The sequence below is a fragment of the Dermacentor andersoni genome, chromosome 1 (genome assembly GCF_023375885.2).
Source record: "Dermacentor andersoni chromosome 1, qqDerAnde1_hic_scaffold, whole genome shotgun sequence".
Taxonomy (NCBI): Eukaryota; Metazoa; Arthropoda; class Arachnida; order Ixodida; family Ixodidae; genus Dermacentor; species Dermacentor andersoni.
The window spans coordinates 357475891-357489794 of record NC_092814.1 but is presented as its reverse complement, the minus strand read 5'-3'; the positions used below and the strand labels follow the sequence as shown (position 1 = coordinate 357489794).

The window sequence follows — 13904 nt, the reverse complement described above, 5'->3', positions numbered from 1 at the left end:
TCGAAGGACCGATCAATTTATTTTTCAATTTTACGAATTTCCCGATATAACAGAATAATTCGAGTGTTGTCATCACTTTGTCATATCCAGTTTCAACTGTATTTCTAAATTTAAAAGAATTTTTCGAATTTTTGTGTCAGCACTGGCTTTTCTCCGACGTGCACACAAGCTTGCCGGCCAGGAATGCCGAAGACTAAGCTGGCTTCGTCATCGACATAGACGACAGAGAAGCGGTGTTGGGGTCTGCGTTTTATTGCCAAGAGACGCACGCTTTGACGCAAGGGGACTTGTGTTTGGTGTATGCCTGGTAAACCATACAACCATTGCACATAAAATATCAATACGTGTTAAATTCATGAGGGAGTGCTGCAGTGTTAAAAGATACGTTTCATGCAATTTACAAAAAAAAATATTTCCTCTTACGTTGTCATTAAATCCAGAAAGAGCGTTGATATCGTTCACGCAAATGTATTTTGAAAGATATGTCGCACGGAAGTGCAATGCGACACATCGACATGCATTGCGGCATGCAATGACGTGCGATATACAGGAAGCAGGACACTTTGTGCCCTGTTCCCTGGAGCCCAAAGCCTGTCATATGACGATCCAAGTAGAAAATACCTTCATAATTACAATTGAAAGCCTACACGAGCGCCAACAAATTCTTGTGGTGTTGCGTGTTACCGCTTTTGACAGCCTGAACATGTTCGGCTACAAAATTCATATGTGCCATGTTCGGTCTGATGTGGTCCGACGTACTTGGCGTCCACTTTTCGTGTTCCTATTAAAAAAAATACCAGTCGAGGCTGCATCGCTTGCCTTCGAATTGATAAACAAAGGCAGTCACAGTTTGTCGACTAGCTTTGGTGGCTAAATTGATGAACAATCACTCCTTGTTAGATGACAAGATTTCATATATTTATGTTGTAAGCACCTCGTTAATTCGACCATCACTAATTCGGAAAATCGGATAATTCGGACTCGTCTTTTGGTTCCAGCAGGAGTATGCATTATCTAATGCAACGAAACTCGTTAATTCGGGCGTATTTGGGCGCACATCGGTTACCGCATATTATTCTGTTCTGCAAACTCTACTGATAACTTTCCCCTGCTATTCCTAAAGCCTATGCCATATTCCCCCACTGTCTTGTATCCAGCCTGCCTCTTGCCTGCCCTGGCATTGAAGTGGCCCATCAGTATAGCGGATATTATTTTGACTTTACCCATCGCCGATTCCACGTCGTCATAGAAGCGACATCCAGGTCTACGACTTCCTGGTCGTAGACCTGGATGACCTTCAATTTCACAACAAGACCTGCCACCCTCTCGTGAATGCTATAGAGTTCCTGTATGTTAACAGCTATATTCTTATTAATCAGGAATCGGACTCCTAGTTCTCGTCTCTCCGCTAAGCCCAGGTAGCACAGGACGTGGCCGCTTTTTAGCACTCTATATGCTTCATTTGTCCTCCTAACTTCACTGAGCCCTATTATATCCCATTTACTGCCCTCTAATTCCTCCAATAGCACTGTTAGAGTCGCCTCACTAGATAACGTTCTAGCGTTAAACGTTGCCAGGTTCAGATTCCAATGGCGGCCTGTCCGGAACCAGGGATTCTTAACACCCTCGGCTACGGTGCAGGTCTGAGCACCGCCGTGGTCAGTTGCTTCGCAACTGCTGGGGACTGAGGGGCCGGGGTTTTATTGTTGTAATCATACAGGAGGTTGTGACCAAGTGCTGCACCAGGGTGGCCAATCCTACTCTGGTGAGGGGAGTGCGTTACCGGTTATGCTCACCGGGATCAGGCTGCACTCCAGGCCTGTTTATGCAATTTTATCAACACGCGGATTTTTTTATCCAGTGGAAAAATTGCACGGCACGGGTATTCGAACCACGGTCCTCTTGCACGCGAGGCGGATGCTCTACCTCTACACCACAACTGCACTACTGGCTCGCTTCGCTTCGTGCCTATCGAGCCTTCATTCTTGCGTTTACCTCCGGCACCGCGTTGGCCGCGTGCCTTCATGACTGCGTAGTTGCCATACATGATCGCGTCGATAGCGGCCGCGGTTTGGTCCGCTGCGGTTGCGGCTAGCAATAGTATACTTTTAACAAGCTTTCGAGGATAAAGAGCATCGGCTACATCGTGATTGACAGTGACCAGCTGAGTGGCGAAAAAATAATTGGGATGCGCGCGCCGTTGTAAAAACCTGTCTCAGATGAAGACATGCGCCGCGGCCGTGCTGTGAAGGAAATCGCGAGGCCTTTGACGCTACGAGCGTTAATCAGCCGCGAGGCGACGAGAATTGCAGCTTCCGCACTGATTTTGTGCAACACGGAAACAGGATTGGCTCATTCATTCCTGTAAATAAAAGCGTGTTGCCGTAGTAAGCATTTGTTTATTGTTTTCTCGATACCCTCGATAATTGGGCAATCAGTTTTTTTGGATATTTCTTTCGGTCCCGCGAAATCCGAATTAACGGGGTTTTACTAAATGTGTGATCTACAAACGAACTTAAAAAAATAATTTTTCGCACATAAAAAGTAATGCCTTTTTGTAACTTCTCATATGCATAGCAGACACGTCGGGCTATGTAATGATGTATCACGCATACTTTTACACCGACCACCAAACCTAATTTTTTGATCTTGAACACGAAGCTCTTTGCAAAAAATTGAACTTTAAAGTTTTTTTAGGCAATCGACTGAACCTCCTAGGCTTCAAATATTTTGCGGCCATACTACACTCTTACACAAATGTACAGGGTGGTCCTTTATGAAAGGGAACACGCGAGCGCGTGGCCTGCGCCCTGCGGAGGCTGCTTAGAGCGCTAGCATGTGGCAGCAAGGAGAAGCACATCTGCTTGTGGCGTCATCTGTTGGCGGCCAGAATAACCAGGCATGGCCGATAGGCAAGCGCCTGCTAGAATTAGCTTGAATCCCCCCCTTACCCCCCCCCCCCCCCCCCGTCCTCGTATGACTGTTGCGCAAGGAGTGGGGCCTGCAGCGCAACGCCTGCTGCTATCAAACTGCGTTGGATACGCAAGTGCACTGGAAACGTGGAAGGGTCAATATACGCCCGGTAGTTATTAGGTACCCCTGGCGTACCTATATTAATGCGTAAGCATTTTAGGGCTTCTTCCCTCGGAACTTTCTCCATCCGTCCGTCCGTCCGTACGTCCGTCCAGTTTTTCTGTCTGTACCGCGTGACACGATCCACTGCACACATAGGTATGACTTCCTACGGAGGTGCATATGAGAATGTCTTATAACTATGCATGATTAATGAGATGTATGATTCTGACTATATATAATGAATACTGAGAGGTATAAGTGTAAGTAAGGTTAATAAAGACATGAAATTAGTTACCATAAGTTTAGTTAAGTGTAACGGTGATTAATAGAGGATGATTAGGAATACTGAGGCTAACTAAAATCAATTTATGTTAAATTATTAGACTAATCAAAATTTACTAAGGGTAGATCAACCGAGCCTAATCAAGAATGAAGGGCACCTTGAGATTAGCTAGACCTGATTAAGCAATCCTAATTATTAATTACATACATAAACGTCGTCGTCATAATTTTGGCTAAGGTTAATTAATTAAGCAAACGTCGTCACTATCAAAATAACTAAGCCCGAATAATAAATAAAAAGATAATTACGCTTATTTACCTAAGCTTACGTTTTACTTGAGTGCACTTCTCTTCTAAACCGCACCGAATCATATGACGTTTATTCATGCTATGGTGGGAGGGGGTAACCAGGGCTCCGTACTGCAAAAATGCATGCAGAAACTCTACTGGAGTTGTCAAAGTGTGCATAAGCCTACCCCCAAATTTAAGTCGGGCCACCCTCAAATTTCAACTTGGCCCACTACCAAATTTGAGTTGGCCCACGGTAAAATTTCAAGTTGGCCCACCTGCAAATTTCTCCAAATTTCAAATTGTTCCACCCCCAAAATTCCAAGTTGGTCCACTCCCAAAATTTCAAGATGGCGCACCCCCGAAATTAAAAGCTGGCCCACTCCCAAAATTTTAAGCTCACTCACCAAGAAATTTATGTTGGCCGACCCCCAAATATATGTTGGTCCACCCCCAAATTTCAAGTTGGCCACCCTAAAATTTCAAGTTGGCCCGCCCCCAAATTTCAAGTTGGCCCACCCTCAAATTTCAAGTTGGCCCACCCTCAAATTTCAACTTGGCCCACTACCAAATTTTAAGTTGGCCCACCTTCAAAGTTCAGTTGGTCCACTCCCAAATTTCAAGTTGGCCCACCCCCACATTGCCACTTGACCCACTACCAAATTTTAAGTTGGCCCATCCTGAAATTTCAACTTGGCCCACCCCCAAAGTTCAAGTTGGTCCACCCCTAAATTTAAATTGACCTACTCCCAAATTTATGTTGGCCTACACACAAATTTCAATTTGGCCCACCCCTACTGTAGGCTTCCCCATGGATTTTCTGTGAACCCTATTATCTGTATTGTTATTCTCTCTAATCAATCTTCTTTTCAATTGTTCCTAATCGCTGAGAAAGCTACCAATCATCTACATTTTAAACATTATAATGATTAAATATCGTAACTTCGCAAATTACGCATTTTTGTGCAGATACAAGGCATTACACTTTTCGCGTTTTCACGTTACACTTACAGATCTTGCGGTACTCGCCGAAGAATGCTTACACATTAAAATACGCTGGGAGTGCTTATTAACTAGCGGGCATATGTTGGTCCTTCCACGTTCCCAATGTGCTGGCATACCTAGTGCGGTTTGCTAGCAGCAGACGCTGCGTTGCAGGCTCCGCCTGTTGGGCATCCACCTGGCGTGGGAGGCAGTCCACAGCCGCTTGCCGCCAGTAGATGGCGCTACAAGCGGGAGTGCTTCCCTTTGCTGCCTGTTGCTGGCGCTCTAAGCAGCCTCCGCAGAGCACAGGCCACGCGCTCGCATGTTCCCTTTCATAAAGGACCACCCTGTACACCCTTTGGGTCGTATCTTGCCCTACAACGATAATCGTCATCTCTCTTGCTTGCGTTTCCTTTCTTGAAAACGCTGCGCTCGCTACTTTCCTGTCGAGAATGCTCTGCCATGCTGATAACGCGCATGCCGTTCGTGACATGGAAGTACCGGGCTCGCAGCATTAAGGAAGGAAATGCGCACAAGACAGATGACGATTATTGTTGTGCGGCAAGATGCGACCCAAAGGGTGTAATTTTGCTTAAGAGTGTAAGTCAATCGGGCTGCCATTCTATATTTTGTGCCTTCTTTACTTCCCTGCGTCTGACCGGGATGGTCTCATGGCGAGGGTTCGCGGTTGCCACTCTAATTTCCTCCTCTCCTATATCATGGATCCAGGCTAAACTTCCTTATTTATGCGAGACTAACCAAGGTCCGAAGGACAGCATTCGAAGTTTTAAATAGAAACCTTTAAAGCACTACCAAAATGCATAAACAGAAAAAAGGGATCCTGTACCTGTGGCACAAAATGCACGCTTCGTAGCTCTGGGTGACCATGTAAAAACTTCTCGAGTGGAAGCTTAAAAAACGCGTTCTATGGGCTTCTTTCTTGTTCGTCTGTTTGTTTGTTTCTTTGTTGAGGCAACAGTGCAACATGGTCTGGCCGAATCCTCTGTCGATCGCTGATACTATCTCTTTTGCGTGACGTGAGGTCTGGCACGACCCATCACTGGAGCTACGGGTGTTCTGCTTGGCGGATTAGGCAGTATATCGTCATTTGAAAGTGATTTACGTGAAAGTGATCTCCGGGAAACAACGTTCTTCCATGGGTGCAGATAAAAACTACAAAGAAGTGACTAAAATCCGTGCGGGCCAAGTTCTTCCGTGAGTCAGGTAAACTGTCTTTTCGATGTGTCCGAGGCAACGAAAATGGGTGATCGGAGCTTACCAGAAGAGCTTATGCCGAGTGCGTTCATTGAACCGAATAGCGCTATTTTGGCTGTGCTTTGTGTTTGCGTCAATCCTGTTTTCGTCAACTTGAAATCTGTGTGGTGGTCAGCGCACAATTTCCTTTCTTCAACTTTGATAGAGAACAAATGGGTTAAACAGCTATACAACCTTGGGGCTTCTCCTTTACCGGCGTGTCCGATGGCAGCAAGGCATCTGGAATGCCCATGTAGTGAGGCAGCTCGCCGTCGTACCAAACCAGGAGTTCTTCGTCCGGGTGAATGGCCTGCGAGGCGGTTGGGCAAATCAGAGCTTCCAGCAAGTTACTTTTCTGACTGATATAAAAGCATGCACGATTAGAGTAAATGAATACTGGCAAGCGCAATTTCTAGGCGAGACAAGAGAAGACACCGACACAGGGGACACGGTGTCTTTCCCTTGTCCCGTCTTGAAACTGCATGCGCTTACCAGTATTCATTTATTAGTATGAACCAACCAGCCGAGCAAGGAATTTTGTTAACCTATGATTAGGAAGTTGCGAAGGGTTTGCGAGTGTTCCGCCGACGTGACACATGCTAAACAGCCAGCCGGTAAGATGCATAGAGGCAATATACGCTTTCTGCACGTAAATAAACCAACCCCGAATATAATACGAGGGTATACTTTCGGAGTCTAAGAAAAGGAAAGAAATATATCAAAAAATATTAAGAGAAATCTTCAGCTCGGGCCGATCTTTGATGCCGTCCATTCAATACATGTAAAACGAAGAAATGCTTTTCTGAGATAACACCGTGACCAATTTTAGTGAAATTTGATGCATTTCAGAGATAAAGTTGAATTCTAGTGACTATTTGTTCCAAATCTTGATTTAAGGCCCTCCATGATTTTAGAATATTTCCGCACATTGGTAAAAAAAAGTAGAAGCATGGAGTTTAAAAATTTGTAACTGTGCACCTAAAACAGATATCTCAGTTCTGTCAACTACATCAGTTAGGGCACCTAATGCGGACAAATTTGGTGTAATAAGGTACAGCTTACGTGAATTTGTGACACTGTTTATACGTTATACAAAAGTCCTATTCGGCTGCTGTGCACGAGGTCGCGAGATCGTATCCCGGCCGCGGCGGCCCCATTTCGACGGGGGCGAAATGCGAAAACACCCGTGTACTTAGATTTAGGTGCGCGTTAAAGCACTCCAGGTGGTCGCAATTTCCGGAGTCCTCCACTACGGCGTGCCTCATGATCAAAAAGTGGTTTTGGCGCGTTAAACCCCATAATTTAAGTTTTAAAGTCCTATTCACAAATTAGTAATAAATTTCACAGGGGTGCATAATCTATCAATTTTGTCCGCTTTAGATGCATTATTAAATGAAGCTTACAGAACTTTATAACGTTTTTTTATCGCTGAGCTACAGAGTTGTAAGCTTGATAGTTAGTTTTTCTAAATTTTTTAGTGTTCAGCATTTTTTTTAAAATATCGACGGCCTAAATCGAAAATACACTTCCTAGAGTGACTAAACATTAACTTTTTTCTTTTAGACGCTGAAATTTCATCCCACTCAACGCAACCACTGACGAGAAAAACGATCTCTCCTTTCCCATGTTGTCGGACAGGAGCCCCTTACCTAAACCTTTTTGAAGTGATGGCGCAAAGAAACAGTAAAAGACGCTAGAAAAAAGTGAATGCCCGCATGGTGCTCACTTCACAATTACTGCGAACTGCCGCCTCATCATTAAAGGGAAAGAAAGAGTGCATGCACAACTTCCTCGTTGTCACTGCTGAGGTCACAGCCTCAGAACGCACCTCGTGTTATACTCGGTTTCGTGAGATTAATATAACGTGCTTTTCTTGCTTTATTTTTTCTTCGTCTTGTCTGACAACATGGGAAAGGAGAGATCGTTTTTCTCCTCAGTCGCTGCGTTGAGCGGGATGAAATTTCAGCGTTTAAAAAAAAAAACGTTTTTGTCTAGTCACTCTAGGAAGTGTATTTTCGATTTAGGCCGTAGATATTTTAAAGAAGAATGTCGAACACTGAAAATTTAACACTGATAACACTGATGCGGGCCAAACACCGTCGTAAGTCAACAGACAGTTGGCGAGAACGGCTTAGTCCACCATGTTACGCAGGCCATTTGGCAGGTAGCACATCAGAAGTGCTCGCAGTATACAATCGAAGACTGCAAAGCCTTTCACGGATTGCGCTGTGATCAATCGCGCCACTTGGAAGACGGCTCGTCTGACGCGCTCGCACAACAGGACCGATTGTCATGCTCGAGGTTGCGAATAATACGCCGTAATGACACCGATGCGGCACTAACAGCGTCGTAGATCAACAGAGAAGAGACGGCGCGAAATGCACAAAGGCGGCACGCGCTGAAGGGCTGCGTACGCGGCATAGTGACCGCGGTGGTATCGGGTGTCTCAGCTCGCAGGAATCACTGACCTGCAAGGTGTTCATTGTACAGATTCTGAAACGCATCGGTTTCGGCCTGCGATGGCACGTTAGCATGATTCCGCGAAGGAGGGCAAAATTTCCCGCGGATATTCCTTCGTCCGTTGCATTTGCCGTGGCGAGGTACATTGCGTACAGCGTTGCATGCGCGTTCATTTCACGAGCTTTAGTTCCTCCTGTCCCATCTGGCCACAGCAACATCTGGGAGAGCACGGTCCAGATAACACACCGCAACAAAAACACGGAGACTAGAGCAAACATGCCCGCACGGCGCTTTGCCACGGTACGAAACCTACCCAGAAACACGTGTGAGCGCCCATAACCATAACAAAGCCGCCTTTGTGGCCTGAAGGGCGTGGCCGCTACAGCAAATAAATAAAAAAACGGCAAAAAAAGGAGAACCTGAGAACCTACTACGTCATTTCCTCCACACTTTTCTCCTAGCGCACGGAGGGGGTAGGGCCTCTCCTGAGTTTCCTTCCTCCATGGTCGTCCACGAGTTTTCCACGTGCGTCTCCTTGGATGTTGGTGGCGCAGCGAGATGGCGTGGAGGACTGTAAGCGCGATTACTCGCGCTGGCCATGACCATGCGCGAGTTTGTTTACGCGCTCACGCTGGCTACCGTGCTCGGAGAACCAGGTGAAGCAGTGCGCGCTGACACCCCATCGCGTGTTCTTTGTGCCTGAAGTCACATCGGACAGACTTTCTCGCGCCTGGGGCGCTCGTGCGGAACCAGTCACGCCGGATTATGTCTCACTCGTGCCTCACGGCGCCTTGCCTGCAAAATAACATAACGGATTTTCCCGGGAGAGCAATAGGGGCCGTAGCAGAGACCGGGGCTGCTCTCCTCGAGAAGTATCTTAGCTCGAGCCAGGCTTTTCGTGTGCTCTTCTCCGTCATCTATGAAAAGCATCTATTAATGGTCCCCTATGAGCAAAATAAACGTCCTTCTGCAAAAGCATGTGCAAAAATCGGTAGTCGGGAGCCGCGGAGCTGGCGAAACAGAAGCAACGCAGGTACGTCCGATGTGTTTTTCAGCCTGGCACGAGCGAAGATACTGCTTCACGAGAGCAGGCCCTCTCTCTACTACGGCCCCTATGCACACCCGGGAAGATCGGTGATGTTGTTTTGGAGGAAGAAGTCTGTTCAACGAAGCTTTAGCTTCTGGGATTCGCGTACGTACGACGTACCATTAGAGACAGCGATCACCAAATTCGGCTATGTTTAATTCCTATGAGGACGGCCGCGGCCAAGCGTGAGCAGATGGTAGTGGGCTTCTTCCGGAAGTATACGTAATTAGTATTAACCTGGTTTATAAACTCCATCAATAAGTGTAAACATAACAGTAAAAGGAAGCGAACTGATCCAAACACCGTTCTTTATAGATTGATGTCAACTATTGGCCATTCGGAGCCGGGCATCGGAATCCGCTATATTGCGAAATAAAGCGTCCAGGAAACTGAGGAACCAGTTTCTGTTGTAAAGAGGGCGTCTGAGAGAAAGCAATTGACTCATGTGTCTGCTACCTTTCTCTGCGCCGTTATTGCTTATCGAAATCTAGGAATATCGTGATTACCGAAGCGGCATCCTGATGCAGGTGAGAAAAACGAGGCGCAATTAAGCATTCGCATTTCATTAAGCGCTGCCCAACTTTATAACACTGCAAAACATATCTGAGGACGCAGCAATTGAGCATGTCCCTCAACATCGCGGCTTTCCGCTGTCGCTACAGCACAGCGCCTCATGATCTCAGAGGCCAAGTAATTTGCGTACTGCGAAGTTTCCTCTTGCTTTCAGTCAAGCTGTACGCTCTACGCACAAGTGAACATCCACAGAAAACCTGCGTCCAATTTACTACAAAGTGAAAGGCACCGGTCGCCAAGGCCAGAGACTACAACACCCGCCGTTGCCAGCACACTGACCACTGGATAGAATCGGCGACGGTATGTGCGATGTGTATCCGGACACCGTTCCTTGATGCGTCCTTTCTGATGGTAAATTCGTAATCGGGGGAAATTCGTCATGCAGTTGAGCGAATATAGGCCTCAATTGTACAAAAAACAGCCTTTCATTTTCATAAGGGTCTTTTCGGGCACCATGTCGTAATTCTTGCACTGTTTTCTTTTAACATTCTGAAGTATCACAAAAATTAAAACAACATTCAACACATATTTTGCATTCACATTTCGACGAAAAAAATACAAATATTTGGCAATGGTACATTAGGGGATTTAAGTGAACAGATACAGTATCTGCTGAGTTCGAGAAAAGTGAAAACCGCGAGTTATATTGCGCTTTCTAAAAGTGGGCCACAAGGTGCCTGCGTCAACATTTGGTGCTCATTTACGCTACCGCACATGTACGGAGGATGCCAAATTGTGAGTTTATTCATATAGAAGGCGTATAGAAGAAGATTCGCATCACGCTTAATTAAGAACAGGAAAAAAAAACGGTTGGAAAAGACAGGCCGCTCTTGTGTTTCGTATCTTGCGCCATCCTCCGTCCCTGTTCATTGCGCTGTTGCTGATTATGCACCGATAAGAAATTGTCCACTTGCCCTTCTCGGAAATGACATGTTTAAAATCGCGCGTTTTCCATTGTCTGCCTCGGATTCGCGGCGATTCGGTTCTTCATCGTTTTCGGTTCCGCCGCGCTGTGAACCTCGCGTCTCGCGAAGGAATCCCGAGACAGCGTGCCACGGGCAAGGCGTGCCCACAGAATCGCGCAGGTGCTCGTGCGAACCGCGCGACCCAAGATCGAACTCGGCTCCAGGGATTTTGTCCAGCACTGCGTCCACAGCTAGCGGCAGCCCAGCTACGCCGTGGATGACGCCGAAGGACTTGACGCGACGGCGTAGGCTCCAACGAAAGCGTAAGACCTTCGCTTCGCTCTCTGCCTCGTCGCTCAATGCGGTAACAAAAAGCCTTCACACACGCCGTGGTGGCTTAGTGGTTATATCGAGCTCTCGTTCTCAGCACGAGGTCGCGTATTCGATTCTCCCCAAGTGTAGTCGTACTATAATGCAAGCCGCATTGGTTATGTCCTAGGCGCGGGAGACATTTCGGAAGAAATGCAACCGCGAACAAGAGAAAACCGTCGGAGGACCGTTTCTATGTAACTATATACAACTAAATATTATGTGATGTTGTTCCGTATAGCCAGCCTTTAAGCATGCTGTCGACAGAAATTCACTTTGCTGTCCATGAATTAGGTCGTTGTTGAACATGCAATTTAAGCAGGAAACGCCATAACGTAGCTTTGTACCTTTCGATTTGTTCGCGTGTGAATTTATAATGTTAGTACCTAAGCATACAGGCACGGCTGACGCGAAGAACATATGTCGCAGCAGGACATGGGTAAACAGGGAACCATAACGCGCCTAGTGATTTTTTCTTTGAGTGTGTTTCCCACTTAACATGCACATGGTGTACGTGCATATACATAGCAGCGCTATCTATTCACTTATTGAAAGGCTTCACCTACATTGTGTTGCTTCCCCAATACATCAGGTATATTCATGTCTAGAACATAAGCCGGCAGCTTTACTTGCCGGTATTCATTCGCTGTTGACAATGATCACTTTTGCTTTAAAAAAATAAATTTTCGTTGTGCGTAATGAAATGAAGGTTGCTGATATCCCTACGCGGGGTTTCACAATTCTCTGGCAGTAAACTGCAGGCTACGCAGCGTTCTCTCGCACTTGAAAGTGCCTCGGGGAAGGAAAAGACAACGCTTTCCTATTCTGGGGCAGATTGCTCAATTTCACTCGCATTGGCGTGGTTCTCGCTCTTCATTTGGCGAACGCCAGTGGTAGTTCCTATCGCAATGCCTCACTACCGTAAAATACGGTATCTAAGTAGAGAAGCTGTACATCCTGATGTCACGAACACCCCGATGGCTACCGTCAGTTTCAGAAAGGCAACGCATTTTTCAGCAAACTTCACACACGTTAACTTTCTGTAAATATGAGATGAATATTAGGCTAGTTTTGTAACGCTACTTGGCGATGCTTACTTTTCAAAGAGGTAGAAACCGCGCATTAGCGATTTGCTATGTCAACAGCAGAGTGGAGTACAAGCACGACAGGTGTTTGTCCGCAGGTCTGCAAGATGGGACCACGGAGCGGCCGCCTACGACAGTCCGCTGCGTGCGTGGTCGGCAGCTGTCCCAGCGTGTGCCTGTCGGTCAACCAGCTCTTCTCCAGCGTTCGCTGCGTTCGGAGCATCTCGGGCCATCACCAGGTGGACCTCGACAGGTCATGCACGGCCAGCGCAGCCGATGGGTGTCTCCACCTCTCGAAGCTGTCCCTGTGGAACAACTTCCTGTGGGTCATCATCATCAAGCTACGCGAAGGACGGCTGGGCCTGGCTTGCCAGCGCGGACGCGTGGTTCCTTTGGCCTTCAACATGCGGCGCAGGCGGTCGTTCATTCTGGTTCATTGGCCGCTGATTCAGCACCGCTCCATCGAGTTCCTGGAGCAGCTCGAGTTACGGATGTCACGAAAGCAGTTCCAGTTACGGGACGGCCTCGAGCTTAGCGAACACCTGAGGCACGCCAGGCCCTGCTACCACCTGTTGGACTATCCGACCAGGGACCCGATGGAAGCGCTCCGCTCCACACTGACCACAATGGACAGGCTGGAGATCCTGAGCGAGCGCTTCTCGTGCGTGGGCGTGAGCATCCGTGTGAGCTGCTCGACAGGTGCGACGTCACGCGCACGCTCGTCTTCCTCGAGCACTGGACCGACGTGTCCAATGCTGAGGCGTTTATGCGCTGAGGCGCCGTGCTACGCGCAGCGCCAGATTCACGTCGACGAGCTGTTCCCGACGGTCCACTCCCACTACGTGCTGACCAACCATCTGTCCTGTATACATATATAGCGCAGTCATCTAGGAGCTCGTCTTCAGCGGCTCTCCTTCAGACACGTACGGGATACTGGACCGTCTCGCAGCGTTGTGCGTCCTCGTGGCCAGTCGGCGCGCGACTCGATGTGTGGCCAGGCCCCTTTGGCTGTAGTTTTATCTCATCGCGACGTTCTTTGACATTTCAGTGTGTATTAAATAGTTTTCGTTAGCTACTTTGGTCACTTTGAACGGTTGAATGATGTCACACAGACAATGGGACAAACACAGTGACTAAAGTTGCCCAGTAGCTTGGGCCATTAGGCATGTGCTGCCCGCTGTCTTTGGAAGCAGACTACCTTTGCCATTAGGTATATGCCCGAATGATCCTTTTACGTAACACATACACGTTAAGTTCCAGCATTCAGAAGTGTTCACTCGGCAGCGCTCACTCCAATTACTTTATACTGTCACGTGGTAGTGACGGTGAAGAAAGCAGCAATACGGTGAAATACAAAACCAACTTTTATTGGGCGAACCTGTGCGCACAAAAACAGGCTACACTTATAGCACAACGATAGCGGCGAACACGGTCGGCGATCGTCGGAAATCTGATCAGCGGGTCAAGCGCGTCGGCTTTTATACAGCAGTCATCGAATGTTCGAGACTAATCGTTGGGACTCGCATTCTTCCAACAAAGTTC

At 47.3% G+C, this 13904-nt stretch overlaps 1 protein-coding gene across 1 annotated transcript; it reads left to right on the top strand.

Annotated features, from left to right (window-relative positions):
* Positions 1–10522: 10522 nt before the first annotated feature.
* LOC129381210 (uncharacterized) lies at positions 10523–13424 on the top strand. Its single transcript, XM_055063884.1, has 2 exons — positions 10523–11231; positions 12461–13424. The coding sequence occupies exon 2, from the start codon at positions 12470–12472 to the stop codon at positions 13238–13240; it is 771 nt and encodes a 256-aa protein (XP_054919859.1). The 5' UTR covers positions 10523–11231; positions 12461–12469; the 3' UTR covers positions 13241–13424.
* The last annotated feature ends 480 nt before the right edge of the window (positions 13425–13904 follow it).

Bases quoted from the DNA above. Each gene is read 5' to 3' on its own strand.
- LOC129381210 (XM_055063884.1), top strand. From the start codon at position 12,470: ATGGGACCACGGAGCGGCCGCCTACGACAGTCCGCTGCGTGCGTGGTC.